The sequence below is a fragment of the Lissotriton vulgaris genome, chromosome 11, assembly GCF_964263255.1.
Source record: "Lissotriton vulgaris chromosome 11, aLisVul1.2, whole genome shotgun sequence".
Classification (NCBI taxonomy): Eukaryota; Metazoa; Chordata; class Amphibia; order Caudata; family Salamandridae; genus Lissotriton; species Lissotriton vulgaris.
The window spans coordinates 754,095,754-754,113,357 of NC_141699.1; the positions used below are offsets into that span (position 1 = coordinate 754,095,754).

Sequence of the window (17,604 nt, forward strand, 5' to 3'; positions counted from 1 at the left end):
TGAACCGTGTTGTTTTGACCCACAGATTGTCAGCCAACTCTATCCTCTCGAGCAGTTAAAAGCAGCTTCCCCAGTCAGTGCTTTGAAGTCTGTGAAATACATTTATAATTTAGGCTGACATTCTTGGCAAGCCCTTTTGAAAATGGATTTGTTTGATGGCGTGACACTAGCGATCTGTTCGCCGCACTGTAAAGGGCGCAGCAGAGTTTCCAAACAGCGGCCAGCCCAGCTCGGAATACTTCACTTCTGTGTCTGAAGGCAGCCTTCCCTGCCTGGGCATCACACCCGAGCGTCAGCCAGGCCCCGCGCCATCGCAGCTGCCAGAATCATGTGCCACATTGGGCCACACGTCCTTTTGGTTGAGACCAGCACCCTCTTCTTTTCACAAATTGTACAGTAACACACTCTTGGACATTTTCCAGAGTGGCCCAATGGTTGGTTGCTCCTTTGCTTACTCCCGTTGGAAATAGTATGCCCGGTATGTATGTACTTTCCAAGGCTGGCACAGCAACAATGACAAACGATCCCTTTTGTGAGAAGACTCTTAACTGTCCAACACTCTATTAGTCTTAATGTGGGGAAACATGCATACAACTCTCAATCATATCATTATCTATATACTATGTACTGATTGATACAAAAATGTCTCCCTTTATAAGAAAGCATTAAAAATACAGTTCATAAAAGTAGATTTTGTACCACAATATAGAAAAATCACACTTTAATTTCAAAATTCTCTTAAAGCTGTCTGCATACTAAGTATATCACATCACAGTATATTAAAAACGATATCCTGTCTGGTTGTGTCTTGAGTAGTAGAGTTTCTCAATATTTATCTGTTATTCACATCTTTGTTCATCACTGATATAAGAAGGAAACATTAGTAGTGCTAGTTATTCTCTGATCTTGATACACAAATAAAGACGCACCTTATTTTCAGACATTAATCAGTCACAGAAATGTTGGATTGTATGTCACACAAAAATGTCAAATTATATATATCACACAGAAATGTCAACGCTGCGTTTCGGTGGTTTGTAGCCGATTTAACCCACCTTCTTCAGGACAAATCAATCAGATTCTCTATTAGGTCATTGAAATGTTTTCTTCTTAGCTCTCTCAATTCCTTTCTCTTCTCTCTGTCTCAATTCACTTTTCTTCTGTTATAAAAAATGTATATAGTGATCACTCCAAATAAAAGTCAATATGAATGGCCATTCTTGCACTCTAGCTAGCTACTTATTTATTGGTCTTGACTTTATTGCACGTTACTTAAGCTCCCTCTAATATTCTTCACTGTAGACCAACAACGTTATGTATTTCCTAATCTTCTCAGCAATATTAGATTTTTTGGCAATTTTTATAAATTTTTCCTTTTCGCTTTATAAAGGACTTTATTTCCTTAGAGCCTAATTTTCTTACTGCTGTCCTTTCGTAGCGATCAGGTCTTCGTTAGTCAAAAAGACGAGGCCACTAAAATATGATGTGGAATTCCTTACATATATACTAATAATTAACCCTGGGCGTAGTTCGCGTAGTAGCGCCACGCAAAGTGCACATTGCACTATGCGAGCTATGCGTAGCACTACGCGAACTGCGTAGTGCGGTAGGGAAATGCTGTTCGCAATGATTGCACAGTGCCGGATGCTTGTCCACACTGTGCAATCATTGCAAACGGCATCTTGCACAGTGCAAGCCGTCGTTTTCTGCCAATCGAGTAGATTTTTACTCGAGCAGGCAGTTTTCTCAACACAGACTGGTAGTTTCTCATTGCGAGCGGTCGCGAGCATATGCGACCACTTGCAATGAGAAGCCTGACCTCCCTGCGTTGAGAATCTCGCCGGAAGGTTTATTTCCCACGCTCGCGATCAGCAACTTGAAAAGTCTCGCTGGGATGTCATTTTGCTCGCTCATGGTCGCCAACTTGACATTGAGGCCCGAGAGCGCGCAAAAAATGCCCGCTACGCTACGTGTTTTTGCACTGTGCTACGTGCAATTCACGTAGTTGCGCAAACTACGCGTGCGTTGCGTAGTTTTCCTGCCAGGCCTACTAATAATATATGTCCTGATCCACAACAAATGTTTACTATTTTACAATTATAAATTGCTCTGGAAACGGTCTGTCACAAGTCAGATTGGGATTCGTCACCAGCCATTAAAGGTCTTGGGGAGTCATGTCTGGCAAACAAATGTGGTCAGAGAGGCACTCCCACTGCGGAGTCCTTTGAAAGGGGGTTTCACTGCAGAGCCTGCATGTGCCAATGGGGCACCAGCAGGATGCACAAGGTTAGGAAACCAAGAAGCTTTGGAACCACCTGGGCTAGACTATGCCCAACACATTGAAATTGTGAGACAATACAAGCTTTAAATGCCAGTATGTCCTGAATGGTCCCCATTGAGTGAATCCTTCGCACTGGCAAATGGTGGGATTTCGGTTTGTTAATTGAGAACCACTGTGCGAAAAAAAGCGTCAAGATACTCTTTCCCAGATGGCCCACAGCTGAACCTTTAGCAGCTGGCTGTTGAAGTACGGGAATATGTGTACTCCTGACCTTCGAAAATACCCTGGAACCTGCTTTGAGGCGTTAAAGGGCAGAGCAGGGAATTGTAAGTGTTACTTCCCCACAGCAGATTAGAGAAAGCGCCTGTGAAACTTGCAGGAAGGATACATGAAAGTATGAGTTTTAAAAGTCTGAGGAAACTCTCCGATCTGCATCTTGATTATGCTCTCTTGAAGAAAGGTGTTGCAGAACTGGCGGGCCAAAATTGGATTGAGACAACGGTCTGCTCTGACCACCAAGATGTAAAAGAATTAGCACCCGTTGCCCTTTTCATTCCTAGGACTCACTCTATTGCTGTTGGCCAGCAATGATTGATCCACTTTAGCAAGGATGAAGGCATGTTCTGGGGAGATCTGAGTGAAAGTAGAAGCCACTGAAGAGGTGTGGTTGAAAGATTGGAAATAACATAGCTGCAACTGACACCCTGCAGGAGACACTGGGCCAAGATAACCACACTCCAGTTAGGCATGTAAAAGCGTATTCTGCACCGCCTGCTGTGTGGAATGCTTGCACGTCGCTACAGGACCTGTATTGCACATCCATGCATGGAAACTAATCAATACAGCCAGCAGTGCCAATAGCATGGCCTACAGAATTTGTATTACCCAGTCCGGCCCTCAAAATTAATTCGCCCTGACTTGCCCTTTATGGACTGTTTGTGGGAAGTTATTTATAAACTCCACTGGAAAAGTGGACAAGATCTCTCTTGCCAGGTCCCAACTGGCATGGGTGTATCTGTGCATCATGCAGACTGCAATCATTGATCGTAAAGTAAAACTGGCAGAAGAGAACACACTTTTCCAAGTACATCAATGTGATCAGACGATCAGGTGGAGCAGTGGTATAGGCATTATGGATCATGCTGCTATCCGAAGCCTGCACTACAAGACTCTCGGGTGTTGAAGGCTGTGTACCCTTGGGCAAGTCTGACACCTAACTATGGGGGCAACACTGCAGTCTGAGTTTGCCAGGGCTTCATTGCAGGCTAGTAAAGGCTCCAAAGCTGTAGGGCCAGGCTGCAAGATTCGCCTGTTGGTAGCTGCGGTTCTAACACCTATGCTACCCTCCATACCACCACAGCAAAGGAGGCAGTGTCCTCGGTGGGGGAGCTCCAAAGGGGAGTCCAATGCAGTCTCTAGCAAGGTATCACCCCACTAGCATTTTTGCATTCGAAGTACAGTCCATCATCTCTATAGTGAGAGCATAATGAATCGTCCTCCTCGTCCACTCCATCCTGTGGAATATCTGGAGGATCCTGTATGGCATCTGAGTCTGAGCCCGATAATGCCTCAAATCGTTAAAGATACTGGTGCCAAAGCAAAGGCACTGCCAGAGAGTCCTGGTAACGGGCTGTGCCTTGGTTATCTCATAATGAAACATCAGCCGAGATCAAGTTGATGTTGGCTCTGGACCCAAGATTGGTATCTGGGTCGGAAACAGAACCAGCACCACTTGTGCTAGTGTTGGACTGGCTGGAACAGTGTGGTCTCTGGCAAAAAAGTGGAGGCATGGCATGGCTGGAGTAAGTGTTTGTTTGTCAGTCTAATGAGTTCTTTGGTTGTTGGGACAGGACCTTCTGGTATAAGTTTGACTGTGGAACCATGGGGCCCAAAGGAGCTCAAAGGGGAGCTAGAATCGGCCAGAAAATTGCAGCTTTACCACTATAATGATCTCTGTTTGCTGCAGAGTAGAGGATGGCCCTGGAAATTGTGGGTGAACACGGATCCAGCTGTGGAATGAGGTCAAAATTTGATAACTGGCACAGAGTTTTTGTCCTTAGACTGTCAACTTCTGGACTGCTCCCTGTTGCGGCAGCGGCAGAGGGAGGATCCGCATCTTTATTACTTGTTTCCAAAGAGATATGCCTTTACACTTCATCTTAATCTTACCCGAGAATTGGGGAACTTGACTAGAACTGAGACTTGGAGCAGTAATGAGTCTGCGACATGGAAAGCGCCTGATTCTTGTTCTCCGTACTACTAAGTGTCCAGCTCCCTCATTCCCTCCGGAGACATCAGGGAGCATTTACCTCATGACTTCAAATCACAATTGATCAGAGACATGAAACCCAGATGCTGTGCTAGTCTGAAGCAGGCGTCTGCTTCCAGTAGCCTCTGGTCTTCATGGGAGACATGCCTACACACCGTACAAAAAGAAGTCGTTTTGGAAGTCCGTAAAGCCCTGACAAAGTTTGGGAGCAGAGCTTCAGATCCACGTCGAAGGGGGCTAAAAAAGAAACTATCATCATCATGCATGGGTGGTGCCGATATACGGCCCCGCCTGGAGTTCTGGATGTGGGACGAAGTCAACTTTGATTCTAGTAGTGCCACCTCTCGGCATGTTGGAGTAATTGCTAAAAGGTTGCCAGATCCAGTCTAGTGCCTGGTGGAGTTTGATAGGTGAGGAATCTGTGGTTAGAAGTATCCATCTGAAGGTGGGCTAACTGACTAAAACGGGGGTTTTACGCGACATTGTGTTTTTTTTAATGATGCTTCAGCATTAAGCATATTGGTACCCTGTTAAAATCTTGTAAATGGTTGTTTCAAGGAATCTTGCAATTCAGAACTTTTGCAAGTAAAACAGCCATCTGTTTAAAATTGCAACTTAGTAATATAGGAAGTCATATTCACATTTGTGCGTTCAAGATATATGCTTTTTACTGTAAAAGTGTAATAGTTGGAACTCTCTCCTCTTTAAATAACGTCTTTTACTTTATTTTCTCCCAAACATGTAATGGATTGATTTTGTTTTTCTGCACAGAGTCTGGGAGAATCCGCTTACTCGAGAAGCACAGAACAGCTTTGATTTTTTTACTCATTTCAATTCCTTGTCTATTCTTTTGAGGAAGAGTCTACTTCTAAATATGATTTATTGAGGCAAAAAAATAAGAGTATGCAGAATCAGAAAGCTCTGTTGTTTCAAACTGTAAACACTGTGTGTTTTCAACCCTGCAGATGTTGGTGCAGCTAATCACAGGCATCTCTGTGCAGTGTATTACAACAAAAATCCCGGCTTTGAGGTCATCCATGGGCTGCTGGATAGGATCATGCAACTGCTGAACGTGCAGCCAGACAAAGAAAACGGATATGGCATCAAGGCAGCCGAAGGTACAGCACGCCTGGCTATGAAATGGTTGTTTTACATGTGGGCATTTCAAGGGATCTGGCATGGCCCAGTCGCATTGTGAAATGATGTTTCAAAGCCCTATATTTCAGCAACATAATTGTGTGATTCATCATTTGCATGGCATCTGATTCCTCATCTCCATTGCGTGAATATACCTATGATGTTTTTTTATCGACTTAAAAGATCAGCATGCATTAAAGGACCCAAAAGTGAGTGTGCCTAAAGCGTCTATCCAGGCTATCATGAAAAAAAATGTACAGAAGCACAATATTTTAAAAAATCAAATAATTCCAGGGATTGGAAGATGAAGTAGAACATGTGAGAAGGGACCGCTTGTCTGACACGGTCTACTTTAAGGATTTTACTAACATGGTTGAGATAGAGATCTCTGTTGTTGCTTGTGAAGTTAAGCACATTAATTTAGGGCTCGGTAAAAGGACCCTTTTCAGAGTCACATTCTAATTGCTGCGAACCTAAAGACATGCAGGGCCCGCCACCTTAAAGCCATGGGCTGTGGTCCTGTGCTTTGGGTTTAATATGTAGATAAAACGGTTACCACCGCGTTATGATTAAATGAAGCTCACTGTCCCATCACACACAGCACGGTCAGTCAGAGTTCTTTTTTTGCTGAGGGATCAAGGACACGAGAACATTTTCTACGTTGCCAATGCTTTCTTTAATTGAAACATTTGTTTTTCTTTCTCCTCAGTGGCCACCATGCCCGCTGTTGTTGAAAGATCTTCCAGTCAAATTAAAACCTGAAAGGATGAAACCATGTCTGTCACCTTCCCTTCCAGACTAGTGCCCTCATCTACCACTAAAGCATCTCAAAGCAGGGCCATGCACACATGAGTTAGGCAAGCTTGTACACAACATACCGGAGATGTCACATTCTGTACCACTCCACTAGGCCATCGAAAGGTAAGAGGCCAAGAACTGAGAAGCCTCTAAAAGTAAAGGACAAATCATAACTCTCTGAACCATGGGTTTAGAAAATTATTAATATGAGAAGGACCAGAGATTTTTGAGTTAGTGGTGTTTGCAATATGTGCGAGGATCCTTGTGTTGACGAGGAGGCCCCTCTTTTCTCCAAAGTTTGGAGTAATTGGCTTTACATTTATCTGTATTACTTGTGTTTCTAACCATTCTAGTCTTCTGTTCTACTTAGATAAACTATACGTATAAATGAACATGCAACAGTGATGGTTGGTTCAAGGTGCATATATAAAAAAAAACTATACATCTATATTAGGATTAAAAATACGTGTACATGTTGTCGACTCCCTTAGTGGGCTATAACGTTACCACCCTGTGTTAAAAGCATAATATTAAATGATAAGAGGATATGAGCAGTCCCCAGTGGAATCCACCCAAGGGAGTAGCAAGTTCAAAATTGTCTATTGCCACTGACCTTCTCAACAAGTTTGAGACTTTGCCTTCTTCTGGTCAGTGGGAGTTGACATAAGGTCAGTGTTGTGCTGAAAAAAATTATTTGGTGAATATCAAGTTGTTGAATGAAATCCAATAAAATTCTATGTTTATGGACGCTTTATGGATGCTTTCATTGATACGAGGTAAAATATAAATTAAAAAACTGATGATTTAATGAATAAAATCTCTTAGACCTATTGGATCTTCGATTCAGTGAGGTAAATCAACTCCCATTTTAAATACATAATAAATAAAAATGGAAAGTATGGTTTATTTAAAGCAATTTGGAGAAAAGTTGGCGGGAGAAAACTGTTCTGGCAATCAACATTTTGTATTACCCAGTACCCAGCCAGTAAAGAGCAGTGGATCATGAGGCCTGAGGGACTGCAGCATAAAAATGTACAAAGCTGAGGTGAAAAAAATTGTCTGGAAAAGGAGGCAAATAGGAAGGGAAATGGGTGATTTGGTGGAAGGAAAAGCTGCAGATTTGAAAGTAGAGGGCATCATAGAAAACTAAGTGGGTGGCGGTAGTGAAGGAAGGAGGAAGAAAGTGAAATTGGGTTTCAGTTGGAGATTGTGGTTACCTCGGAAAAACGGAAACCTGTTAAAACTCATCACTACGCAGAATATACAAAGACCAGAACCAAAAATACCCCCTTCACTATGAACCCCAAAGAAAGCCCTTTGGTCAAAGCTATAGCGTGCATTTTTGTTAGAATAGAAAATTGTTTGAACAAAGTTGTGGAATTTGACTTTACAATCAGAATAATAAATTTCATCAGCAGAGGTTCAACTTTGGAATTATACACAACACTCAAAACCTACCAAAAGCAGCAATATAAATTACACAATGCTGAACTACCATGTAGATATAGAAAGGCCACTCGCCACAATGGGATATGAGGACAGGCTCAATCGCCAACTCTTCGCTCTCATCCTTTTCTCATAGACCTACAAAGAAGTCAAATTCAGACGCAAAGTAACTTACCATGTTAAATTCCTGCGCAAACCATAACCATGGTTAAACACATACTTGAGATTCATTTTATCCTTTCACTGTATTGAGTTGGGAATTTTTACCCACTGTCTTCCTGGTAGTATTGTTTCAGACTTCGTTACGAATTATCTAATCGTTCTGCAGCTTTTAGCAGGTGGTGGGCTAGGATATAATGCTTTCTTTGTATGTGATGTAAAGGAGACGCTGTACTAATGTTTTTGTTTGTATTGATGGCAGGTTTATTCTATACAAATGTGTAAACTGGTTGAGCTGAAATAGTCATATGGCACCTTAAATGGGACAGCCTTATCAGACAAAATATGGTTTTGAATGGAAATTACCTATTCAACACCATATTAAAGAAGTCAATGCAAGTTCCCATCTGCAGTACCAGCAGTGACTTTTTCTCTTAATCAGCAGCTGCAGAGTAGTCTAATATTAATGCATTTGTACATCTACTACTCTTTCATATGTGCTACCAACTGTATGGTGTACATTTTCTGCATTCAATATCTTCCTGAGAATTTGGGTATATGCTAAGGATGTATATTTCAGCAAATTGTTAAATGTGTTCCAGTTTCATTTTAAAGGATTCAACCTATCTTGAGCATTTTGCTTCTTGGCAGCCTTCTAAATGGGAGTGGTTGGTGATCTTATCAGGGTGGTCTTCCTTATATGATTCATGCTTGAATGACTAAGAATGAGTTTGTGTGGTTACTAGAATAGTTTAAGTGCCGATAGTTACCTTTTCTGGATTCCTAATCTTTGTTATTCGGATGATAGCTTCATGCAATGTGCTTTCTTGCCATAAGTAGAAGTGGCTTCTTAAAGCACTCTATTGACCCTGTATCGTATGGAAATGCAGTATTGTCACTAAATCATCTCTCTTTCTTATCAAAGTTACCTTGCTTTATTATTGATTGAGAATGCTGGGGAAATGATATCCATTAGGTTCCTGAGGTTTTAATGAACCAGGTACTTACTTTTGGTAACACTCTTTCTGGTGGATCCTCTATCGTTGCGGCATGAGATATGTCCAAGACCGGTGCTCCGCGTGCCATGGCAGTGGTAGCAGCCTTGACCCTGCGGGAATGAGCCCTCTGGGAGCTGCGTCTTAGTCTGTATGTAGCAGATTATGATGCAGAGGACTATCTAACTGGAAATTGTTATTTTCTGCTAGTCCTTATTCTTCTTTTCTACCTTGAACCCCATAAAGAGCTGATTGTACACCAGATGGTCCTTAATGTAATCGATGTAAAAGCTCTTAACAATGAAGTCTTTCTTCCTCTTTTGAGTAATAAAGTGGAGCAAAGAATACTCGAAGGGTGATGATTGTTTGACATGGAAAGGCGTCACAACCTTGGACAGGAATGCCGCCCTAGTCCGTAACACTAGCTGGTCTTGAAAAAAAGGTGGCAAATGCTTACTGTACAGACTGCGCTGACAACTCACACATGCAATGAACTGATATTATCACAGTGAGAGACTGTTTTCAGAGTCAAAAGATGCAGGGGACAGCTGTCCTTTGGTTCATATGGGGTACATATCAGGTTTACAAGAACCAGGTTATGGTCCCACTGTATCATCACAAATGGTTCGGGTGGAAATATGTAGACTAACGCTTGTAGGAGAGTAGGGTCTGCTTCCTATGGTCACCCCCACTTTTTGCTGTGATTCTCTGGTTTTTCGACTTTAGTGTGGCTGTTCTCTCTCTAAATTGATACCATGTACTTTAGGTACAAACCAGATTGGATATTGGGTCACCCTTGTGAGCATCTGTATAGTGTACCATAGGTACCCAGGGCATAGGTGCATCCAAGGCTTACCAGGGGCTGCAGCATGTATTATGCCACTCCTGGCTGGCCATCTAAACTGACACCACAGGCTGATCACTCAGCTTGGGCAAGGTGGTGTAATCACCCCTTACTTAGATATAGTATATCTACCTTATATATAGACACATAGTAACCTATAGGTCACTCCTATGGCAGGGCTTAACAATCCTGGAGGCAGAGTGCTTGGTTTTATGTGAGAGGGTGCCCCAGCATGAGCTGAGCCCCTCTGCAGCTTTCAGAACCATCTCCTTATAGCTGTTCTATGATATCGCCATACCATATGCTCTTAGGTGCATTATAATCCTCGCTGTTAATGCTAACTTTGGTTTGGCTTTATCAAAACATGTCGTGTGAGGTGTCAAACACTTTGGAATACTGCCCACCCCCCCCCCCCCCCTTGCCAGTTCTGGCGGCGGGGGTAGCATTCCACCCTTCTAGAGGGAGAAGACATGTAGTTACTGCTTTACCCGGTTAAAGTAAAACAGAGCCTCAGCATCACAAAATGGATGCTGCTGCCACAGACACGAGTCTGACCTACTGCTGCTGGACGAAACTCCGGCAAGGGAGGCCTGGACAAAAGGTTTCCTGTCAGGGGAGGTGCTAGCACCTCCCCAGACAGCCTGTAGTGTATTGGGGCAGGGTGGGTTGAATGGAAAGATGTTTTTCCAGACACTACCTGGGGCACAGAAGGTGCTCCATGCATAGCCCGGTTCAAACAAGTTGCTGAGGCACTCCAGCCCCGCTCTGGCGTGAAACTGGACAAAGGGAAAGGGGTGTAACCACCCCCTTCTCAGGGTCCACCCATAGAAGGGACCTAGCAGGTAATCCAGCCCCTAAAATCAGTATAAAGATAGGAGCTGTGTCTAGACTTTAGATTAATCCTGGAAGAAACTTTGACACGAACTCTTGGACCTTCGACGTTCTTTATCGACTAGAAGACTAAAGACGTCTCCCTTGTGGTCAAGGAGTGACCACCCTGTGCAAACAGGCCCCACCAGTAAGTTGCCGGTTTGCTTTGTCTACGTTCCTGCTGGAACCCGAAGACTCAGCTACTCCGGAACTGGACTTCCAGACTTCTCAGACTTCAATCCACATCCACAGCAAAGCTGAGACCCGTGGCAGACACGAGAGTCGTGGGACCGGACACCCTGGACATCCTGCATTTTGCTAACAGTGCCACTACCGAGGCACCCTCGAAGTTGTGCATTGAGGTTTGAGAAGCCCCAGACCCGAGCGCCATTTGCACCAAAGTTCAGCCCTCCACACTCCATGAGTGCCGCGTGGGGCCTGCTCCTGCATTTCAGCTCGACGCGTCTTCCCGGTTGCTAGCCCGTTTGCTTGTGAGCCCTCCGAAGACGAACCTTTGAATTTACACCGCTGGCCTGGTTGATCCAGGCTTGCTCCAGCTTCCCTGCAAAGGAGGAACTCCCCAGACCTTGCTGGTCTGACTTGAAGCCAATCTTCACTTCCTGCGCGGGTTGCGGTTGCCAAGACTTGTTGGGTCCAATCTGGATACCGACACCGCAGTCAACTAGATCTGTCGTGGGACAGCTCGAATCCAGCTCCTGGTCGTCCTCGACACCTCCTGGTCCTCGTGGCTGCAGAGACCAGCTTCGGATCTTCACCTGAAATCACTCGACATCGCCTGCTTCCTTCCTGGTCACTGGCTAGTGACCCAGAATCTGTCCCCTCTGCTTTCAGGTTCTTCTCGTCTCCGATCCACCCTTGGATCCACCCGGACACTCTTCCATTGGCCGCCTGCAGCACTTCTTTTGCAGATCTCCATTGAAAGCATAGACGAAACCCGACACGAAAAGACACATATGCACCCGGCTTCCCTGGGTGAGGTAACTCGAGTACTCCGGTGCTCCCGTGGGTGTTGACTCTCGAAGTGTCCTAGTTTAAAGGGGTTTTACCATAGTCCATCCGGAAGTGTCCTTAATCAGGAACTTTGTAACTTCTACGTTCTCCATTATAAGTCAATGGTAACTCGCGACTGTGTTTAGACACTGCACGCGTCTCCTGTGGGTCTCCTACTTCCTAACCTTGGGTTGTCTAGTGTAGCCCCATCGATGCCCTAGGCCTATTCCCTATTCCTGAAGTAGTTCTTATACCACTTACTTAGTATATGGTTTGTGAGGCCCCTAGGGCAGAACTGTGTTTGTAAAGAATACAAAGAGTCCCTAGTTGGTGGGGGTAAATACCCTACAGCGTAGACTAACCCAACCAGAAGGCTCAAAGGGTAGCTACGGTGTCAAGGACAAGATAGTCATTAGCATAGCATACACATAAATCACAAATACAGGCTAACAGTCAGTATAGGAACCCTGTCTACAAATCACCACATAAATTGGAGAACTATAATTTTTACCAGTGTAAAAAACAATTTATTAAAAACAATACAGTTTCAAGTTTACATTCATAAAACAATTATACATTCAAACATATGTTAAAGAACCAAAGAGTCGACGTGGCGTTTCGGTGTCTTGTGTCGATGATAACACCTTCTTCAGGACGGGGTTTTTTAGTTAAAAAAATCTCTAAAAGGTAAGATTAAAAAAACATAATCAACAGGGGCCTATTATATACTGACGTTAGCATTGTTATGACATTACAGATACGGACTGTGCACAAAGATTAAAGAACATTCATGATCTCTATATTACCATTTGTATATACAGGGAAACAATCACTGTTCTCTTGTACTTTTATCCATGTGGACACCAAATAAGGTTACGTCTTGTCCAGGGTTGCTATTTGTTACATCAGCATTGAACTGTGTTTGTGCAACTTATAGTATGCTTAATGAGCAACTTGTGATGTATTTTGATCTCTGACCTCATAAAGAGAAATGAATACATATATATTTGATATATACCTTGTCTGGTGTCCTTTCATTCAGTACTCAAGGGATTATAATTGGTAAAACAGCTTGTTTCACATGCTCTCTGAGGTTTTAGCCTAAGACTGCTGGCCCATGCTACCACTAGGATAGCTTGTCTATAAGGTTGACTTTACAACCACCATCAATGAGGGTCATTTACACATGCATCACAACAGGCGATTTAAAAAACAATGGTTAGTGTCGTAAATGGAAAATGTCTGACATGGCCAATAAATAACCTTTAACAGTTGCCACAGCACATCCTTGATGGGGTAAAGATAGAACAAGCAGCAACACATACAACAGTGTGGCTTGCAATCGTTCTATCTGATGAGAAGTACACCAAACTTCTTCTAACATCCAGCATATAAGGTTTCTAACAATAGACGCCTATCTGACCAGATGAAATAGACTACCTCGAGAGGGAGGTTGAAAGCAGCCATCTATTGCCACTCCATTGTCACACAGGGTGGTGTGGATTACTCAGGCCCATGTGGAGAACCCTGCCCCGCTGCGACAAAAGATACTCCAAACGCGGCAGCCCGATTGAGGGGACAGATGCTCATGTCCAGAAGTCTTGGGTACCACACTCTCTTGGCCCAATCTGAAGTCGCTAAGATGACTTGGGCACAATCGTTCTTGATAGTCTTCAGAACTATAGGCAGGAGAGGTAAAAGTGGGCAGTAATCCAGGAGTCCCAAGCTCCACGGAAAGTGTCTCAGAAAGAGAGATGCCTTGTGATTTCCAACACACAAAAACTTGGACATTGTATGTGCTCTGTGGTAGCGAAAACATTGAGCCAAGATTCTCATCATTGCTGGAAGTCACACTGCACCACCTTGGAGTACAACTTGTAATTGATTTATCCTGGCATTTAAAGATCCCACCAGATGGTTGACTACCACAGAAATGCCCTGATGTCCAGTTCCAGAGGCGCAGATCCTCCTGGTATAGGATCTGTTAGAACTGGCTATTTCTGGTAGGCTAAGGCTGACGCCAAAGCCAGGCAGAAACCACCATTCTAGTCAGGGCAAGGAAGTCACACGCCAAGATAACCCCTGCTCACCCCCTTGGTAGCTTGGCACAAGCAGTAAGGCTAAACTCGGAGGCAATGTGTAAAGCATTTGCGCCAGCGCACAACAGCAACAACATACTAGGCACACCACAAAAGAGACTCCACACAAGGTTATAATAAAAATAACTTTTGTATTGTAAAAACATATCAGATAAAATCACACATATACATTGTGCCAACTGGCACGGGCAATATTCACATGGGATTATTTACAAGACAGGGCCACATGGGCCACTGTCAGAATCAGATATAGTACTTCTAGAATAAGAAATAATAAACATAAAATGGTAATCACAAAGATCACAACCAGTATCCACTGGTAACAGGAACCAAGACCTTATTAGGACCACCTGTACTAAAAAGGACAACCACCTAAGAATAAAATACATTTAAGGGTACACCAGAACACATTACCCATGATGCATGAACCACATTCAGAGGAGTAATAAAGAGAAACACATGATGCCTAAAACATTCAGAGGTGTTAAGAATAAAGCACATGATGCAATAAAATACATTCAGGGGTGCAGCGCAAGAAGACACATGATGCCTAAAACATTCAGAGGTGCAGCGCATGAAAAGAAAGACACATAATGCATAAGAGCATTCAGAGGTGCCAGAACATAAGTCAATAGCGCAAAAACACACAGTAGGCAATTACTATTAAAAACATAGGAATCACATTGCGCATAACTTACATAAGCCACCACCTGTGGCAGGCCCTAGGCCAACTGGCCTTGTTGGGGCTCAGAGGCCCTGAGTCTCAATGTCAGGGTGCGCTGCCATGCAGCGCCAGTCTCAAAGTACAAAAAGCCTAAACGTGGCAGGTGCCCACTACTTGCTGGGCACCTGGAATCATGAAGGAAACTGCGACAGGGTCCTCACTGACCCTTGGGCGCAAACTGCACCCACTGTGGGAGCCACACAGGCTCCAAAAACACATTCCTCGCAGGTAGGAGAGGGCGGGCACCGGTAATGTGCCCCGACGCCCCCTCTAACTAAATATGGCCAAACGCTGGAGCCAAACAGGCTCTTAAACACAATATGGCCCCTCTGAGCCACACAGGCTCTCTAACGTTGGGGCGACCCGCTGCCAATCGGGGCCGCCCTGACCAGCAACAACAAAAGGGCCCTCGAGCCTCGCCGGGCTCGTAAATCAAGAAATGGCCCCCTAGAGCCTCTCTGGGCTCACACACGTTGGGGCGACCCACTGCCAACTGGGGCCGCCCTTGAAGCCCTCATGGCTTCGCACTGGCACGGAGCGCGAGCTTGCGCTACTGGGGAGGGGCGGACACCGACAATGTGTCCCGGCGCCCCTCCCTTTCTCCTGCCCCACTCACCAGACTCGGGTGCGGGGCTCCTCTGGGCGGCTTCACCGGCAGCGGGGGCGGGCACCGACAATGTGCCCCGCGCCCCCTCTGCTCTCTCTTCACTCGTGCTGCAGGGCTCCCTCAGCTCACGGGAGCCCTGTCGCCCGCCGCCATGATTCTTCTCCGGTCTCCCTTCCAGCACGGGAGACCGGCCACACCGGCAATGGCTTCCCCCCAGGCAGGGGGAAGCGGAAAACACCTCCTCTCTTCCGCAGGGCTCCCTCCGCTCATGGGAAGCCCTGCAAAGCCGCCATGCTTCTCCTCCTCGCCACTCGACCAAGCCACGAGCGATGGGCCAATCCCATCGCGGCTCTTGCGGCGAGCCCCCAGTGACGCGATGAGGCTGGAATAGCGCTCGGCCAATCCCAGCGCGTCTTCTCCGACGAGCCTCCAGGCAACAACCAATCAGGTCGCGGCCCCTTCGTGCTTCAGCCAAGGGGCCGATCAGTTGCAAGTTGGTTCCGCGGGCCCCCAGGCCGCGGCGGTGAAGTCCGATGGCAAGAATTTACGGCTCCCGGGGTCACAGGTCACGCGACTCCGCACGGAGTGCGGTTTAACCCCTTGGGAACACCGACAACACTTCTTCAGCCCCACACGTGCCGATGAGCACATCGAACAGGGTACAGCTGTAGGAAATCTTCAGCGCGGCGCTCCTAGACACTCAGAGCAGCCAGCGCGCCCCACAACCGATCTCTTCTCCCGATTCTTCAGATCGAACTCCTGCTTCCAGGAACACACAGCAAGGCAAGCAGGAGGGCACAGCAGATCTTAGCGAACACAGCAGTTTCAGGGGGGACACAGCAGTGCAAAAAGGTCCCCCAGCAAAGTAGGACACACAGTCAGCGACGAGGTCCTTCCAGGCAGTCCTGGAACCATAAAGAGGGAGCAGCATAGCCCCCAGCAAGGAAAGTCCTTCAAGAAATGCAGTAGGCAGGGGGACAGTCAGGAAGAGTCCCCCAGCAGTCCATCAGGAGTTCAGGAGCTGGGCAGGGCTCAGGGATTCCCCTGAGCCCCAGCAGCAGCATGCCCCTGGCAGATTCAAGTTAGAAAACAAGAACATTTTGGAAGGGGTTACAGCCCCTTCTTATACAGAATAAAGTCTTTGAAGTCCTTTGAAGTCCTTTGAAGCAGGCAGTGTGAGAACCAGCTAGAACTGGTTATAGGGAAGTCCCTTCAGTATCAGGAACAGAGGTGACAGTCGCCCAGCGGGAGGTGGAGCCAGCTTTGTAGTTAGGCAGGCACAGCCCTTCACTATCAGGTGCCATCTCCTCCCACTTCCCTGGCAGCAGATGCTGCCTTTCATCCATGGGCTGACTTCAGACAACCTCCTGGGCTCTCCAGCCCCTGTCATCCTCAAACCAGACAGTCAATCCACAAGCAGGCCCAGGCACTCTGGGCCAGGCTCACCAGCCAATCACACGCCAGCAACAACTTACACAAATATGCCAACTTCCAAAAGAGGCACTTCTAGACTAGACACACTCATGCCGCATATATCATTTTGCAGCATTCATTCTCACGAGTTCGTACATATCAAACTCGACCCTGCACTCCCCACAGATCAGGAACTACCATGGGCATACATATTCCCCATTCATTCCTATGGCAGGGCAGGTCACTCACCATACATACACAGAGAGCTCCAGCACTTTACACTGTACCACAGTGAAAAAGTGCGCAGAGGCCTAAAATCACCAACACCAGGTTCCAGAAACAGGCTAGGAAAAAGCAAAAAGTCTAGGGGTGAACCTGCCTAAAGGGCCGGGTCCAACAGGATCCAACCCCCCACTCTGTCTTGCTTGTTGCAGCACCACATGGCAGTAGTGTTGTCCGTGAGTATCTGAACCAGCCTCTCAATGGATGGGCTGGAAGGCCTTTAGTGTCGAGCAAATTGACTTAAACTCCATCAAGTTAATGTGTAGCCAATTCTCCACCAGAGTCCTCTGATCCACACCTCTCCCAGATGACCTCCCCAATCCAGCAACGATGCATCCATCACAACTGTCAAGCGTAGGATTGGACAGTGCACTTGATCCCCCAACACTGACCTTAAGAAATCTCGAGGTGGGTGGGTCAGAGGGGGTTTCTGTTTTGAAGAGGGGCCCTTCTGTTGTCTGTGTTTGAAATGCCTCAAAAGGGGCAGAACTGTTGAGGTAACTACCACAAGGGTGCAGAAAAGAAATGTGTGTGCTGTTGCCCTTCTTTCTTTAAAGTGCTTGTGCTGGAGCAGAGTTTGTTTTATTGCCAAACAGACGAGCATCATCTAATAGCATGCCCATCAGGGATGCCTTGATGAAACCTGAAAAACCTGTGGATCTCATGCAG

The 17,604-nt window shown here is 45.8% G+C and overlaps 1 protein-coding gene across 1 annotated transcript in view; it reads left to right on the forward strand.

The window, feature by feature from the left end:
• FARSB (phenylalanyl-tRNA synthetase subunit beta) overlaps positions 1-17,604 on the forward strand; it is a 334,706-nt gene that overhangs the window by 263,640 nt on the left and 53,462 nt on the right. Inside the window, exon 16 of the mRNA XM_086943878.1 lies at positions 5,516-5,668. Coding sequence (XP_086800004.1) covers positions 5,516-5,668 — 153 coding nt within the window. The remainder of the gene's footprint in view (positions 1-5,515; positions 5,669-17,604) is intronic.